The 18,670-nt window shown below is 30.7% G+C and overlaps 1 protein-coding gene across 1 annotated transcript; it reads left to right on the top strand.

Annotated features, from left to right (window-relative positions):
* The first annotated feature begins 6,663 nt into the window (after positions 1–6,663).
* On the top strand, positions 6,664–18,425 carry LOC139482403 (uncharacterized). Its single transcript, XM_071266306.1, has 11 exons — positions 6,664–7,155; positions 8,399–8,520; positions 9,329–9,850; positions 10,533–10,839; positions 11,689–11,897; positions 12,268–12,471; positions 13,085–13,571; positions 14,583–14,677; positions 15,555–15,726; positions 16,166–16,267; positions 17,363–18,425. Exons 1-11 carry the CDS (start codon positions 6,774–6,776, stop codon positions 17,977–17,979), a joined length of 3,219 nt encoding a protein of 1,072 aa, XP_071122407.1. The 5' UTR covers positions 6,664–6,773; the 3' UTR covers positions 17,980–18,425.
* The last annotated feature ends 245 nt before the right edge of the window (positions 18,426–18,670 follow it).

Here is an 18,670-nt window from a genome sequence, read left to right as displayed (position 1 = left end):
CTGAAAACGATGGATAGAAGAAGCTGGATATTAAGTTAACGTAAACACTGTTTACCTAGCATAACCAACGTTGCTCTAAACTTAAAGAGATGTAAAAGTAAAAATAACACATGATAGTCTTCAAATATGTGATTGGTTTGACGCGCTATTTATTCTACATTAAGATTCAAAATGGTCGTTCAAACCTATTTAAACATTTGAAAAATGATAATTTGAAAATGTAAGAATCACTGATTTTAAAATGAATTTTTTTTGGAACATGCATTTTAATATACCCGAGTGGCGTGCATGACCAATTGTTAACGAATCGAGAGCAACATGAAACGTGACAATTATAGTGGAGTATGGATGTCTTACTCTTCAACAACACATGTGATTATTCCAAAATTGTAGGGGTTCATGTTAGTCACTATTTAAGTTAAGAAGAAGTACTGTGTGGCGTTGTAAATTGTTCCGGTCTCATTTCTCAGTGTATTTTTATCTGAACGGTTTTGCATATTCACTTTGTGTTTACAACATCATGCGTAAACCGACAGCGATATACAAAAGAATATACAATTACGACTAAGCAAGATAAATAATTATTATATTATGACATTTATTAAAATACATCACTTTATTACTACCAGTGCTGAAGAAAGGACTTTCGGGCATTTGTCAAAATGATTGAATTTGACAGATATTTGTTTGACATTTGATTGGTCCATTATATAAGCAAACCGACATTTGTCATTGTCTCCAGCTACTGTCCATTGATTATTAGAACAGTAAACAAAAACCGTTTCATCAAGTTCTGTCATAATTTCTTCCTGCAACAAAAGTATTTATGACAAGAAGACGACCTTGGTGGTTTATCACACTACAGGTTAATAAATAAATCATTGTCTTTGACAGCTAATGAGAACTTTGCTTCATAGCTCGCCTAATAAATCATTGCACTATAATGAGCAAATAGTTTGAAAGGCAATAGTTGAATACAATGGAATAGTTGAATTATAATTATTATAGTCTGATAGTATTACGTAAGTATTTCTGTATTGGCCTTGTTATTGGTCCGAGGCTTTCTGTATTGGCCTGAGGCGAAGCTGGCCTTGGACCAATAACAAGGTCAATACAGAAATACACGTCATAGGATCTTTATTAATTAACTACAGTGTTACAAAATTTAATAATTTCATTTTAAAAGAGATAAATAGTTTTACCTTGAAGTGGAACTATCCAAATCTCAGTTTGTTTCTTTTTATTAGATGCAATACATAATGATCTGGTGCTGTTTCCAGGTGTCTTCAGCATTTTCTCATCTGATGAATTTTTCTACCCTTTTTCAGTCACTATAAAGTGTTACAACTTAAATTTAGACGCAACACATAAATAATAATTGGAAAGGTACTGCCGTTGCATGTTTTATGCGGAAACTATTTAAAATCGATGTGTACAATCGTGAAATTATGAGGTCGTCAAGAAATGAACTTTGTGATAATCTACTTGTTCCCCAAACCTGAAATAGTTCTATCGTCTGCTTTCAAAATACCTTTTAAATGAATGTGACCGTCTTTCGCCTGAAATGTATGCCATACTGAATTAGACTATTTATCGGATTTGTTATCACATAATCAACACGACGGGTGCCACATGTGGAGCAGGATCTGCTTACCCTGCCAGAGCACCTGATATCATCCCCAGTTGTTGGTTGGGTTCGTGTTGCTTATTCTTTAGTTTCTATGTTGTGTCATGTGTACTTTTGATTGTCTTTTTGTCTTTTTCATTTTTAACCATGGCGTTGTCAGTTTTATTTTCGATTTATGAGTTTGACTGTCCCTTTGGTATCTTTCGTCCCTCTTTGAATCGAATTTTAAAATAAGCATGCTATTCGTAGCGTGATTAAAATCATTTATTTTAATCCTGATCAGCTCACATTTTTTTTAAGCAAACCATATTTCATTAGAACATGTCGAAGTGCTTAACAAAAGTTTGTCCATTATTCGACGATGTTTAAACGAAATGCTTCAGTCGCTTTTAATTTAAATTTTTCTAACATTTGTGAAATCCGGTTATTGGTTATTATTTCGTCTACATGCTTGAGGTAGCTGTTGATTAAGAGTTGATTATTAAATATCGTCACTTGTTTTAAAAATATTATTAAAACGAGGTTTTTGAAATATTTTAATTTAATTCATAACTTGTTTAACAAATTATTCTGGTAAAATTGAAAATGCGTAAGGTTTTTAGAAACGAAATATAACAGCGAACATTGATTCAAATCATTGAAAATACCTTTTTGTTCAACACCAAATGCTTGAATTGCAAATTAACTCACTAACGATACCAGTCCAAATAATAAGCGAATTTAGGGTAAGGATTTATAAAAGCGACATGCATGCATAAAAACTACATTCATGACATTCAATTGTTAATAAAATTTTCAAAACTGGATTTTTTATAACAATATCAGAATTGACATCCATGTGCTTAAGTGCAAATTATTCCGCAAAACAGTGTTTGTGGTAATTTTCGGAAAGCATTTTCTGTTATCAGAGATATCGATTAGAAGAACTGTTTTGAGATAACTGAAATTTATGATAAAACAATATTACAACAATTAATGAAATTCAAACGAGTAAAACAGACACAGTTTGCAAGTTTTGTTGTTTATATATTTGCTACTACATTCCACTGGAAAATTTATTTTAATTAGTATAGCTTTTTATGCAGTATGATTCTTTCTCATTGACGAAACGGAACGGTGATCCATAATTCTACATCATCATGTCTCTAGTGAATTGTTGTCGCCCTTGCAATTATACCACATATCTCAATCCATAATATGTGCAAGACCATTATACAAATAAGTTTATCAATATTCACGTGTTTTCATCCCAAAAACAGGTTATGTTCAATGTGTCCTAGACGTCCTAAGATTATCCCATCAAGACACAAACACAACCCATCTTCAGAAGGACCAAGATGCAATAAACGAACAGTTCATAACCTGGCCAGATATAATCCCAGATGTGTATTCCCTTATTTTAATGTTATTGTATTTGTTGTAAATTGTCAAAGCGTCGTTTTGAATTATCAATCGTTAAGGGAAAATGAATTATGTAATTGACAGAAAGTTCAAATGTCCAACAGAAATCGGTTAAACTGGGTATGATGATGTGGGATGCAGATGGATCGTGTGAGGTTTTTGGAACAACCAGAAAGTTAACAGTTTGGACAGAATTGATTTTATTAGTTAGTCTGAATCAAATAGTCACTCATTCTTGAATTAAATTAGACGATCATACATGAACTAAATATTGATTTGTGTTTATTTAACGATGCATGATCAGTTAAAAATACGCAGATATGTTTAAAATAACGTAGGCCTATTAAAAGGTTACTGTCCTTAGTTTTCCCAAATGTAAGAAATTTGAGTTAAATATCAAACATTGAGATCATTTAGTGCATACCTCTGAGGGCTCGAATCTGAAAATAAATATTAAATTTCATGATTCGACATTGTATTTTCCAAAACTTGATCGTATGTATGCTTGCTGTAAAGTCTGTAAAATTAAGATTTGTCGTTGTTCTATGTCTGTTATGTTTGAGATTTTTTTTTTTTTTGCAATTTTTGTGTTGTTTGTTTGCATCATCAATCAGCTGTTTTCTACCGAGTTAATTATTTCAATTGTGTTCAGGTATACTCAATTATCGATCGTGGATGTACTACTTGAGTAGCATTTGTGTCATCATTTAGTTTCAAATGATATTTACAAATGTGTGTAAAAGATAATATCAAACAGAGCAGTTGCTTTCCGGATAATGTGATTTTCGATTTTGATCGTTGTTGTCAATATTTTATTATCTTTGTTATATAATGTTTGTGTTTATTTTCGTTATTTTTGTTTTAGGTCATTGTCATGGTTGCTGCCAGTTTTGAAATGACTTTTTATATTTCTTAATGTATAGTAGTATACAAAACTATATCTATCTGGAATAGTCATCCATTCAGTTGCGATTTAATGAAACACTCAGCTTTCAAGTAAAGGCAACAGTAGTATACTGCTGTTAACAATTCATAAATCGATAGAGAAAAAACAAATCCGGGTTACAAACTAAAACTGAGGGAAACGAATCAAATATAAGAGACATACGACGCAACACCGAAATGTGACACACACAGAAACGACCTAAAATGTTACAATGGCCATTTTCCTGACTTGGTACAGGACATTTTCTGACAAATTGTGGGTTGAACCTGTTTTTGTGGCATGCCAAACCTCCCGCTTTTATTGCAGTGTTCATTTTAACATTACAATGACAACATCACACAACAGGGCTACAATAAATAAAAGGGAAAAAATATAGGACAGAGAAACAAACGAATAATAGCCAAATATATGCCATTATGATCCCTTGCAATGCTCATTTATATAACTACACTTTGTTTTGAAAATAGCTATGTAGTAGTTTTTTTTCTTATTTCATGAAACATGTTAAACCGATATCCCTAATCTTAAGATGAAACGCAATGTTTTGAACTGATAAATTACGTTTGTCGAAATTCCAATAATACTATTATTAAGAAAAAATGAATTCCATAAAGTCTAAAATCTTACAATAACCAAGACGAGATAATTATTTCATAATATGTTACACGTACTTTTTGAAATAACGTGAACATATATAAATGAATCATAAGGTAAATGGTTTATATCTTTGCATCTTGCATGATTACGTTTACATTTATCTTTAAATCAAATATTGCCTATGCATTTGCACGATTGGTTTGTTTAATTTAAAACATATGTCTTCAAACATGTTAAAGAGAAAGACATCGTTCAATTTATTCACAGACAATTCAATTAAAGTCACTTTTGACTTTTAAAGCAACCAAATTAAATATCAATGAATCAAATTAACGGGATTAAAGGAATATATACGTAAGATTAACAGACTGAGCTTAATCTGATATCGATACTTAAACTATGAGTAATTGATGTATCTGTGTTAAATGCAAATCTAAGTACTTAAGGCTATCTCATAGCTGGTAGTTCTTGATGAGTTGAGGAAGCAAAATTGACTGGAAACTGTACAAGTGTATATACCTTGTCAATTTATGTATTTTGAGTGATCCTTTACCTGTTTTGCATTGCTCGTTTCGGTTTTTCCTTACAAACCGTGAACATGAACATATGCTTCTGAATATATAACTATGTGAAACTAAGTTAATGTAGCCAGTATGTCTACCCTGAATTTGTTACAAATTAACAATCATTGACATAGTGTTACATTTTTTTGTGTGTAACTATTTTCGTGGATTTTGTTGATTTAGGTGAACCACAATGTAAAATTTTCAATGTATTGCAAATATTCTAAAAGTTTTCATGCAGACTAAAGCTTGGTAAAAAAATGAAATAAAATATTCAAAATATCCACAGAATTCAGGCATTTTTCGATCTTCAAAAATTGGGTACCCACACAAATAAATGTGTCAACAGTAATCAACTAAATCTTACTACAACCTTCATACAGTTATACTTTTTTGCTGTTTATCATTGCATTGTCAGTTTATATATGTTCGCCTCTCTCTTTTATTTTAAGTCGTTTTAGTACATTACTATTAAGTTGAGTAATTTTAGAATTTAAAAAAATAGTGCAGAATTGGTACATGTATTACAACACTTCTGATAAATAATGAAGATTTACACGCACGATCCGTTTTGAATATAGATTCCGTCTATGTTATTATGAGTGTATACATACGTCACTATGTAGATTATTCTCAGGGTTAAATGAGGCTGGATATTGTTATGTTTTTCAAGTTTGTATTCCTTATTACTCAACCTGTATTTGTGTTCATTGCTAATTGATAGATTTATTTTTAACAACTTTACGACATACCAGCTATTTTTAGAACATCATTTGAATGAAAAGCGCACATGTTAATACCAGTTCCCTGTAACCATCAAAATTGTGTGGCCACGCATATTCTTCAATCTTCTTTATATTGCACATATATGATTATATTTATGTCTAATTAAAAAAAACATAACTAATTAATCGAAAAAAAATATGGTTGCCATGGTAATTTGACCAAAATAATTTCCTGCAATTTTTACATTGCAAAAAAGCAGAAATTGGCATTTTTTGTGTGCTAATTTTTTATACGTTGTGTTTCTAAGAATATTTTCATCTTATGTTCTTTCAATAGACTTTGTCTGATTATTCAATAAATTCAAAATGAAAGATTGTTACATCTTCATAGATTTTGATTAAAACTACACCAAAAAGACTAAATTTCAATTTTTTGCCAAACAAGAAAACTATTAAAAATGGTGAATTTTCAATGAAATTTACAGAAAATGCACATGGGTTAGGACTATTTTTTCAAGTTTGGCAATTTAGCAGTATACTAACTAATACTTTTGTAAAGTTTCAGTTTGGGGAAACTTATATTTATCTTTTTTATTTTATTTTGAAAAAATGTCATAAACGGAATATATATCTGCTTTTTCCATTTCTTACTCAATTTGTTAAATAAATGTACATAAAAATCAATCAAAAGAAACTTCTTTTTTTTTATTTATATCCTTAAATACCATTTTAAAGGAAATTACGGTACAGTTTCAGCAAAATAATTTGATTTTACTATTCTCAATAGGATTGGAAGTACAGAGTTACTTCCCCTTTGCTTACTCTCAATTAGAAAGACTTGTTTTACCTTGTTTACATCACTATCATGCATAACAACTTTGGTCAGAGAAATATTTGTTTTTAAAATGATATAAATGGAAGAGAACATTTGCACATTTCATTTCTATGAAAGATCACCAATATGTGATGAAGTTGGTAAACATCTAAACTTTGAAAGTTTAAGTACAGTTGATCAACTGATAATACAGTCCGATATCGGAGTTTTTTGGGGTCCTGCTACCTCAAAAAATTACAGTATCTGCCCTTCTCATGTTAAGCTTTTTAAAGACAAACACAAATCAAGACTGAGAAGGTATGCATGCAATGTACCAACCTTTTTTGCATCAGAACATGATCATGAAAAACAAAAAACTAAAAGCAAACTTGGCCAGGCAATTCGTGGTGACAGAAGAGTATCATCAGACCAAATGAGAACAATCTACAATGAGTTTGGAGTTGTGATACCCATAGGAACATGTAAGTTTGAATTAGTTAGAGTTATAGAACATATATAAAATTTCATGACATGAATATATATATTTATTTTTATTTATTTTTTTTTTTTTTTGGGGGGGGGGGGGGTGTTTACAGGCATACATGTAGCAGGGGCAGGGGCAGGGGAAACTTTTCCATTTGTGGTAGGGGTGGTGATTTGCTTGCAATTACAAATGTACATTTATATTTAGCCGTCAATATATTGCATAAAAAAGGCCAAATTTAGCTTCAGCATATGTTTAAATAAAGCAAAAATTTATTTGTATACATGTACCTGTTATTTGTACAAAAGAGGGCTGATTACAGGATAAATTAATTTAATAATATACATGTTCATTGTTCATGTTTTAATTATTTATGTATCTCATTTGCATGTATGTTCTTTTAATCAAATAATTCTTTCCTGCAGTATGATACTAATATACCATCCTAAATTGCCTAATTTGGGAAATCCAATGTACCATCTAGATACCAATCTTTTTGTTGAATTTGAGAAAATATGACAATATTGATTTATACCTTAGACATGCATGATTGGCTGCTGATACATAATTGCACTTTGAGTGATTTATCTATATCCAATCATTATATTGATTGAAAGAAGACTCAATCTCTCATCTAATGTATAGATTAGATATTTTAAATGTACATGTAATTATACAAATGTATGTTCTAAAATATGCTGGATGCACAATTTTAAATACAACATCACTGCTGAAGTTCTAATCTGTTAATAAATTGAAATTAAAATGAATAATACTATATTAATTTAACCTTCATCATGTTCATACATTGTCTGTATCGGCTACTAAATACTTTGTATTATTGCATAGCAATATAATATTTCCCACAGAAAGTAACAAAAAGTAAGCGTGCAATAAATTCTAATATTGCACTAATGCAATAATTTTTCGAAATTCATGACGTCATTAACGACAAAATCTTAGTTTCCACCAATTTTTACTTTCAAATATTATATATTGCTATACAATAAAAGAGTTATTGCATGAATATTGTGGAATATTGTCCTTCATACAAACATAAATTGCACTCACAAGCTCATGCAATATAAAATTCTACTCAGGAGAATATTCCACAATATTCATGCAATAACTCTATATTATTGAATTATGATATATAAAAAAAAATACTAATTGTAGAAGTTGAACATATTGAAATTTATGTTACAATGTATTCATGTAAACAACTATCAATTGCATTACAGGTATTTGCAGAGTATGTAGAAGAAAATGGTTAGGACAAAAGGGCAATGAAGAAAAATGTAATGATGTTATTTGTGGTCCACCATGTACAGATTTGGAAGAAGATGATTTTATAGAAAACATTGTATGTAGATTTTTAAATGAATATTTAAATGCCAGTTTTTACAAAAATTACAATATACATGTACATACATGCAATATTAAGATCATACCATGTCCATGTGAAAATATGATCTGCCAATGAGACAAATATTTATCATATGATAAACAAACAATCTATTTCTAAATGAAAATACAAACTACTTTAAGGTCATCATATGACCATAACATTGAGCAAAACCCATATATGTATCTTTCATGTCTTTTGATTGGAAATTAACAGTGTATTGCTTTCAATATATGTAGGTATAAACCACAGTATTTCTGGTATTAATTACTTGTAATATCCAATATGTACATGTACATGTATTATATATATATATATATTATCAACAGAGTGCAATGTTATGAATGTAATATGATAATTGGTAAAATTCATATGTCAAAGGGTCATAAATTTCATCTTCTGGTTAAGAACTATAAAACCTGTGTTCTGATTTTTTTACCTACATGTAATACAATTAGTGATCACAAGTTGCTGACATCTAAATATGATATACCATGAAACAGGGTAAAATATCAGAACATGAAAAATGGGTTGTGTAAAAATATTTTATTCTGGAATCATCAGGTAAAAGACATATTTGATTTCAAATAAGATTTTTGAAGGTTATTCTCTTAATCTCCTTTACTTTTGAAATAATTACATGATTTATACATTATTAAATCACATGTCTGTATTTGCATAACATTTGTGTCAGTTTGTTAGTCTCTACTGTGTTTTGAATATTATATTATATCATCTACATGTCAGCTTGTATACTTTCATTTAGGCACAGCTGAAATGGGATTCAGATGAAATGGATGAATTAAATGTGAACTTAAAGGACATGGAACATGTTGAAAGTCTACCAACCCTCAGCCAAACTACATCTACATGTATAACTGAAGATTCAAGTCAAAACAGTCAGATTTCAGATTCATCCCTAGTACAAACTGATAAGCTGTCTAACTTGAACATATTTTTACAACAGTCAGGTGTTAGTCCTGTCAAACACATGCAAGGTTCATTCTTATCTAGTGAAAGAACACAAAGGAGATATTTACAAAAAGCCAATGATTGCCTTGCAGTAGTAATTGAAGCAATTTGTCCTAAAGAAAAAGAGGCCTTTATGGAAAAATTTGTAGAAAGTCTTTGTAAAAGTACAGCAGTTGAAAATAATCAATCATCTAGATCATGTGGAGTGAATGTTTCAATACTAAAAGAAATCTATGACCGAGCAGAAACCTGGACTTTCAGAAGGCAGATTTTATCAATTTTGGCTTTTGAACACACGTACAGCCAAATGAAACAGGTAAAGTACACGTAAAAATTATTACATAAAATTGAAAATGGAAATTGGGAATGTGTCAAAGAGACAACAACCCGACCATAGAACAGACAACCACAGAAAGTCACCAACATTAATACTAACATTCCACTGAGCATGAAGCTTAATTTATGTATAAGAATGTAGCCTTAACATTCATCTTAGACTAAATAAAAAGTATGTGTGGTTTCAGTTACATCTGAAAAAAAGTTAGGGTAGGTAGGTAGAAATTTTTTTTTTATTTTATGTCTTTTTTTTAACATTGAGTCTATGGGAGCAACATTCTGACTTTAACAGTGCTTAATGAAAAATGACAATAAAATCTTTTGGGTAGGCTATTTTTAAGCCGAAAAAAGTAGGGACGGTAGGGTTACTGGAACCACACATATATTTTTATTTGGCCTTAGGTACTCAAACTTTATAGAGATAGAAGAACATATGCCATGATGTGGTATGATTGCCAATTTAACAACTCTCAACCAGAGATTAAATGACATAGAAGTTAGCAACTACAGGAATACTACAGTATTCAATAATGAGCAAAACTCATATAGCAAATTAAGCTATACAACATGGAGGCTATTATTTTTGTTGTTTGAATCATTTTATAAATGTACTGTTATACATAAAAACTACAGTAAATTCAAAGTTTTTTCCCCTTTTTTAGATGATACCTGGTTTAACCTCATACAGGTATTATGCAGCAAAAAAACACATTTCTGAAGTTGGATGTGGCCTGCCTATTCAAGAAATGAAACAGACGAGAGAAAAAATTGACCCATGTCAATTAGAACCATTTCTTGACTTCATTACGTCATCACACATTATCAAAGACCTGCCATTCGGTGAAAGGAAACTGAAACTTTCTACTGGGGAGATTATTTCTACACCAAATGTGATCAGGGCTATTGCTCCAACAAGTATCATCAGACAGTACAAGCAGTTTTGTGAAGATGAAGAAATCAGACCATTGGGTTGGTATTTAAATAAGTACTGTTAAGATCACTGTGCAATTAATATTTCAATTGATGAACTTAATGCATATATAAACATGATTAATTCATGTAATTAGATTAAAATATTTATATCAAAATTTAAGAAATATTAGTTTTGATTTTTTGATTGCTTTCATATAATTTTGAATGTAAAGCACTATCAAAATCACAATGTTTCAATTCAGAAATGTAATTTTTATTTATGTTCTTCAACAATGAAATAGAAACCACATGTACATTGTTTCTTGTATTATTCCTAGTTTTTACAATTGCTTGTTATTCATAAGACAAAATTATATTCATGAAAATCAGAAGATGTGGTCTGCTTGCCAATAACAAGAATAAGAGATGTAAAAGTAAGCAACTATATGTATATTTGTGTTACTGTATGGCTTTCAACAATGAAAAAAAAATGTTGTTCTGATAAACATGTTATGTATACATTTATATCAACTGGAACAATATCAAGTGACATACTTCCTGTGTTTCAATATTTTAAATCACCCATGCAACTCATCTACAGCAGGAATTTTCAAGTTCTAAATTACTTGGTATTTGCTGCTTCTCTGCTAAACATGTGACATTAAGGAGTAAGAACAAAGACTGGTCAGCTCAGAGTCAGAATAATGTGTACAAGTCATGTGACAAGTTTTCTTGCAGACTGTTACCTTGTGACTAGCATGTTTAAAATCTGGCTCAACGTGTGGGTCTTACACAAAGCAGGGTTCTTATTCTTAATTCATTAACATGATAAACATACAAACTATTTAATGACTGCTCAAATAACATGTTCAAAATTCTGAATAATAATGAAATTTTTTTTTTCAGGCACAAGTACAATGTATAAGATTCTAGAAGAGTGTGCCGCTTCTGTTAGACATAGTGTGGAAGGGTTGGACTATTATGTGGCTGAAGGTGGAAGAGCGTTTAGAGATATTGAAGAAATTTTGGAAGGATTTGATTGTGAAGATGAGGATATCAAAAAGATGAAGGCTGATCTTCTTGAAGTTAAAAGATACTTAAAGTCTGATTATAAGGTATTTTATAATACTATAATACATCTCACCTTTGACAACATTTCGTATGACCTTCATCTCTGAACCCAGGTAAAAATAATGGAAATTTAATGACATTGTTGTTTTTTGCTACTTTTTGTATGACCAGAAATTGACATTAACGAATTGATGCAATGGAAATTTTTGGCGTTATCCAATCAAAATGAACTTTACAAATGATGTTGCATTAGAATTGAAATTAGACATTGCCATCAAAGGTCAAATATTGATTGTTTTTACTCTTTGGTTGGGTTGTTGTCTCTTTGACATATTTCCTATTTCAATTCTCAATATTATCACGTGTATAAATAATCTTTTCGTGAGTGATCTCCATAATTTTGATTTTCTTCAGGTACATGTACGAGACATGGCTCAAATTGCAGACCATTGCAGATCATATGCACTGAGTGATATAGACAGTAATTTCAGAAATGACTGTAAACATGAACATACACTTTGTTGTACTCAGTGTCTTTTATTAGAATCTTTTATGGATGATGTTCTAGTTAAAGTCAACAACAAAGAATGGGATCACACAGATCAAGTTATGTTTAAGGTAAAAAAAAAATGATGGACCTTTCAGTTCAGACTAAAATCAGAAACATGATATCAATATACAATTAAGTATTTTATGCAAATCTAAGTTGATTTGAAAAATGAATAGACATTTATTTTGGTAACTTTCTGAATTTTAGAGTTAGAACTGATAATGTTAGCCTTTATTCACCTATTTACTTAATGCTCAATTTTGACAGCAATAAAACCAAACTATCAAATAATCTGGCATTTTGTAGGGTCAATGTTTAATTAAGATAGTTGTAGAGATTTATCAGAATCAAAGTTGATTTGAAAAGGTTATATTAATATTTTAAGATTACTACAAGTTAATGAATTTAGAGCGAACTGAAAATTGTAGCGTTTTTCACCTATTAATTAATTCCTAAAATTTGACTGCAATAAATCAAAATAAGTAAAACCTAGAATAAAGTTGAGTACAGTGTCCTCCCAAGTAACAGTTTTGTTTTCAATAAACCTGTTCTTGTTATTCCTGACACAAAGTGTAAGATCAAAATTTATAATTATTCTTACATTTTTAAGATAGTGTGAGTATTAGTTACATCTAGACTGCTTTATTTGAAAGGCAATCACCTTTATTTTCATTAACACAGGTAGAAAAGGCAGTTGATGACATTAAAGAGTGGAAAGGACACATATTACGCTCAAGAAATCAGGAAGAGGCAAGGAGGCATACTCTTGGAATCATAGAAGAAAAAAAAGATGTTATGATAACCATAGACTGGGCAATGAAGTTCTTGCCCCGCAAATTCAGAGAAGGGCAAACAGATTGGTTCGCAAAACGAGGCATAAACTGGCATATCAGTGTTTCACTGATGAAAGGACCATCTGACACATACCAGTCTATCACCCATGTACATGTGTTCTCTTCAACTGTTGCTCAGGATTCATCGGTGACATCTTCTATCATTTCTGATGTTGTCCAAGATTTAATTCAAATGAACCAAGGTCTTTCGAATGTACATTTGTTTTCTGACAATGCAGGCTGCTACAAAAGTACCACTACCATAGCTGCCTTACACAAAACCTTGAAAGGGACAATCAAAACCTATAACTTTTGTGAAGCACAAGATGGGAAAGGTAATATTCATTTTGCTTTCAGCATCATTATCTGTGAAAACTGAAAATGAGTGAAATTGTTATGACAGACTCAATAACCCTTGATGTAATGGAAAATATACCTGAATTTTTCACCATGAATGCGAAAGTATAACACACAATCTTGATAAATATAGAATAACCATACATTGTCTCGAAATATCAATTATTTGTACAAGGCTTAGAAACAGGTAGAAAGCGAGGCTGTTTCAAGCATTTCTACTTGTTTTTAGCCGATTACAAATAATATTTATATTTCGAGACAATGTATGGTTATTTTTTATATACTGCAACTTTTATAACTATTCTAAATGAAGTATTTAGAGCAAAAACTATCATTCTTTAATTTAGAGCGGATGACGTAAAATTTCCAGGAACCTGTATCTTTTATTAACGTCATAAATAAGATAACACAGAAACGCATTGTCAACGTCATAAACAAGGCAATATACGGTCGGATACTGTATATCACATATGAATATACAGTCAATGCAATTTGACTGCTCAAATAGCACAGCTGCAGTAACTATAAGAACAGACAGCTGCCAATTCAACATGATGATAAGATATAAAAAAAGAAGATGCGGTGTGATTGCCAATGAAACAACTCTCCACAAGAGACCAAAATAACACAGAAATTAACATTTATTGTCACTGTTTCATGTGTATGGCCTTCAACAATGAGCAAAGCCTATATGGCAAAGTCACCTGGTCTATAAAAGGCCTTAAAATGACAATGTAAAACAAAAAAACAAGAAAACGAACGGCAGTATTTATGTAGACAATGTTTTATATGTATAAAAATTGGGCGATCTTGTTCAATTGTCAACTTTTAAAATAAGATCTCTGTAAGAATGAGCATATCATTAAGTAAGCTATGCCATGCACCAAAATAATGACAATATTTACTAATGTGAATGTCTTGGCTTTTCTTATCAATGTCAGTCCTGAAATAACTCATTACCTGGTATGTTTTTACTTTTGTTTCTGCAGGACCTTGTGATCGTAGAGCATCACATTTAAAGTCGATCATTAAGAGATATGTGAATGAAGGAAATGATGTAGTAACAGCAGAACAGATGAAAAAAGTTTGTATTACATTGTTTGTGGTCCAATATTATATTACAACATAAGATTAACAATTCTAACAAAAATTTTCGAAAATTTCTTAAAATGATTATTGTTAAATTTAATCTATCCTCACCAAAAAGGCATAGATGTCATTCAGTTTTACCTTTTTCATTACATAAATTTGTACATTAGCAAATTGATTTACATTCAATTATTTGAGCATCATAAAGCCATTGAGAAATAATTTGATACTTATAAATTTTGTGACATACCTTTTAGCACACACAAGCAGATTTTTCATATGAATTATTATTCCTGAGTTATGGTTCTTGGTAATGTAAAAAATAAGAAATTTGAGGTTTCAAAAAAATTATTAACAAATTAAAATTTATTACATTAGCCTGTTCGTAATCAGGTTTGCATGTTATTTAGACTATAAAGTGCTTTCACTAATTTATATCTCTAATTTTGAGGGGGTCTCATTGGGGGGTTCCGATCCCGGATCGCGCTTATTGTTTTGTCAGATTCCCGTATCCCGCTTACACTATATACGTAAGCAATTCTCATTTTTTTGTCCTTTCCCGGGTCCCGCAAGACCTTATTTACTGTTTTCACGACACAATAATTTGACTTTCACGTGTCACGCTTACAAATAATCGGCAATCCCGCGTCACGCTTAGACCTCAATGAGACCCACATTTGATATCTTGGTTGGGCAAGTTTAAATTTAACCTTTTAAGAAATCCACCTATTTAAGTTAATTTGGTATAAGTCATCAATCTTAAAAGAGTTTTAAATGTAAAATGTATATGGATAATTCCATTTTCCCAGAAGAGGATTATATTTTAGGAGTTGAATCAATAATGGGTTGATATATGATTTGTTTGATTTCAGGCTATTGATTTGAAAAAGAACTTCAACTATAGAGTTAAAGTTGTAACTCCTGTAATTGACCTGGATCCTGTTCAAAATAGCATTAAATCAATACCAGGAATATCACAGTTGCATAATTTCAAATTTGAGGATTCGTGCTTGAGAGTGTGGAAAGCATATGGAATAGGAGCAGGTAAAATACATTAAATGATAATCCAAAAACTATAAACATAAATGTTTTTTTTCATATATAAAGGACATGCCTGAAATTCTCCTATTTGAATAAATTCTGAAACAGCCTTCAAGAAAAAACAGTTGCTCCATCCAAAATCCCTTATTAAGCAAATTGAAATCAACCCTCATAAAGGAATCATCAATAATTACATAAATTTAATAATGTTTGGTTAGAATTCATTTAGTTTTTGTAGGTGAAAAAAAGTTCAGAAAAGTATAGAAAAATAGCCTTATGATAGGGAACATCAAACACATTTGTGACAATATTAGGTATCCTAACTTGTTTTTATAATCTCGAATTCATGATGAAATTATCGGAAATATCATTTAAATTGTGGTTTTAAATATAGAAAATTATAAGACCATATGCATGCACTTTTGTTTAATCTTTATTTCAGGGAAATTAATTCCATGGACAGATATCTGTCAAGATATGAATGTTTCCCAGTTGAAAACAGTTCAAAATTGGTTAGAGAAATCTTGCAATGTTTTTTCTTCAGGTAGGATAATGTGTATATAAAAATTGTAATAAAGTATATAAATTTTATGGAAAAAAAAATTGGTGTCACCGAGATATCAGTTAGTGCTTTACTATACAGTATTTTTTTGTCTTCATTATTTAAGACTATATGGTGGCCCTTTATTTGCTTTCATCATCATACTTTGGTCACTAGTGAAAATTTTGTCTCATTGATTTGGAAATCAAATCACGTCTTTGGATTTTATATTGAACAAATTTTGTTAAATAATTTACTTAATGCATTTAACACCTGCATAAATTGTTCATATCATACATTGTATAACACAGATTATTATACCTTACATATATTTCAATCAATTCTATTGGTTGAAACGTAATCACGTAACATGGAATAATTCAGTTAATTTTCATTCAATTGCAAGGAAGGACGAATAACCCTAAAAATTTGCACTAGCAGAGAATAACCCTATTATTCACCGGTGAATAACCTTTTGAGTTTGTTTATTTGTACTTGAGTTACCTCCCCTGAAAATGACGTCACAGACGTAAATAAACAAAATGGCAGCATTCACGTTACACTAGAAGCCCACCGAAAGATGAGGAAATATGGCATTTGACATAAATAGAACTGAGAGTGCCAGCAGCCGATGAAATCTCTTATAAAGGGTCCTTTTCAGGGCCATCAATATTTTACAAAAAGATTCTACTTTTGTTGTAAATTCCAGAAAAACGAACACAATTGTATTTTCAAATGTCAGTCTGTGTTTTATGTTAAAAAATATAGACTAGTAAATGTTCGAAATGCCCTTCCACTGTTAGTTCGGTATAATTAAACAATTGTGGCCCCTTAGAATCGATGAATATCCAAAAACCCTCAAAAGTTATTTCACTTTGGGCTGCACCCTCAATGAAATAACCTTCTGTTGTTTGACAATTTTGGATATTCACCTCTTCAATGGGCCATAATTGTATATTGTCATAGCTTGGACTTCTCTTGCCTACATTAGTATGGAGCTTTTAAAATTTTCTCTGCAATCAACTTCTCTAAAATTTGGCATGTACATTCTATATTTTTATTGTCTCCTATGTTGAACATTTCATAATTACATTTCAGATGATATGACAGGGGAAGAAGAAGTGGAAGAGTGTGGGCCCCCAGCAAAGAAAGCAAAATCTGAAGAAAATATTTACAGTTGTCCTATAGAGGGTTGTGACAGGTCGTTCAAAAATAATAGTGGTCTGGAACAACACATTATCCTAGGAAATTGTAACTATCAGTTGGAAAAGCAGTCATTGATGGACAGATCAAAATCAGAGTATAGTGTTAAATTGGATAAACTGTATCCAAAAACTGTAAATATTTCATGTTCTACTACTTCTGAAATTGCAAATACAGTAAAAATTGGTTGGGCTCTAAAAATGAAGAAAAAGAAAACGATTTTTAATGTTGAACAAAAACAATTCATGCAAGACCAGTTTGATATAGGCAAACACACTGGCAGGAAGGTTGATCCTTTTGAGGCAGCCAAGTTAATGATGGTGGAAGTGAAAAATGGTGAGAGAAGATTTAAGAAATCTGAATATCTAACTGGCTCCCAGATTTCTGGTTATTTCTCTAGATTGTCTCAAAAGGATAGAAAAATGTGTAAAGAAGACATTACAGTTTCTCAAAATGAAGATGACAAATATAACTTGAAAATGAGTGTAATTAAAAAAATGGAATCCTTGTAAATGAATGTTATAGTTATTATATACAGGGGAAAATTGTTCATTATGCAATATTTTAATTCCTTAGGTTATCATCATGCAAGTTTTTAACAGTGCTATTTTACAAACTTTTAATTAAATGCCTTAAGCTTTTGCTTAAGTATTACTTAGTATATATATGGGCATTTCATGCTTTCTTGGCCCACCTGAAAAGTCATAGACAGAATCATATGAATAATGTATAAGACAGATGAATTTTTTGTTAAACATTTTAGATAAATGTAAATGTCATATCAAATGTTTGGTCACTTTGACCTACACTTTACACATAAATAATCTAGGAAATTTGTTGTCAAAGATTTTAAAGTAAATACAAGTTAGAATTTGTTTAATGTATATGTAAGTGGTACATTGTTAGCTCTTTGTGCAGATAATAAAATCATCATATACTCTTCAAACTTGTATGGTTGTTTTCACTAATCAAACTCTTTTATGAGTTTGATAGAAATGATAAAGAGAGTCCAGTTATCAAGATGGAGACTTGTTGAATGCCTGATGTATATTATATGGGATTTGATGTATTTGAGTTTGACTATTCTACTTGAAATGTTCTAGAGTTGTGCCATGGTCTAAGGTAGTTGCTTGAATAATGCAAAATATTAAAAAAAATCTGATAAAATTTTCATTTGATATTTTCAGGGGGTGTTGAGGGCAT

The sequence above is a fragment of the Mytilus edulis genome, chromosome 7 (assembly GCF_963676685.1).
Source record: "Mytilus edulis chromosome 7, xbMytEdul2.2, whole genome shotgun sequence".
Taxonomy (NCBI): domain Eukaryota; kingdom Metazoa; phylum Mollusca; class Bivalvia; order Mytilida; family Mytilidae; genus Mytilus; species Mytilus edulis.
Note: the sequence above shows the minus strand (reverse complement) of the source record. Positions and strands in the feature narration are given on the sequence as shown.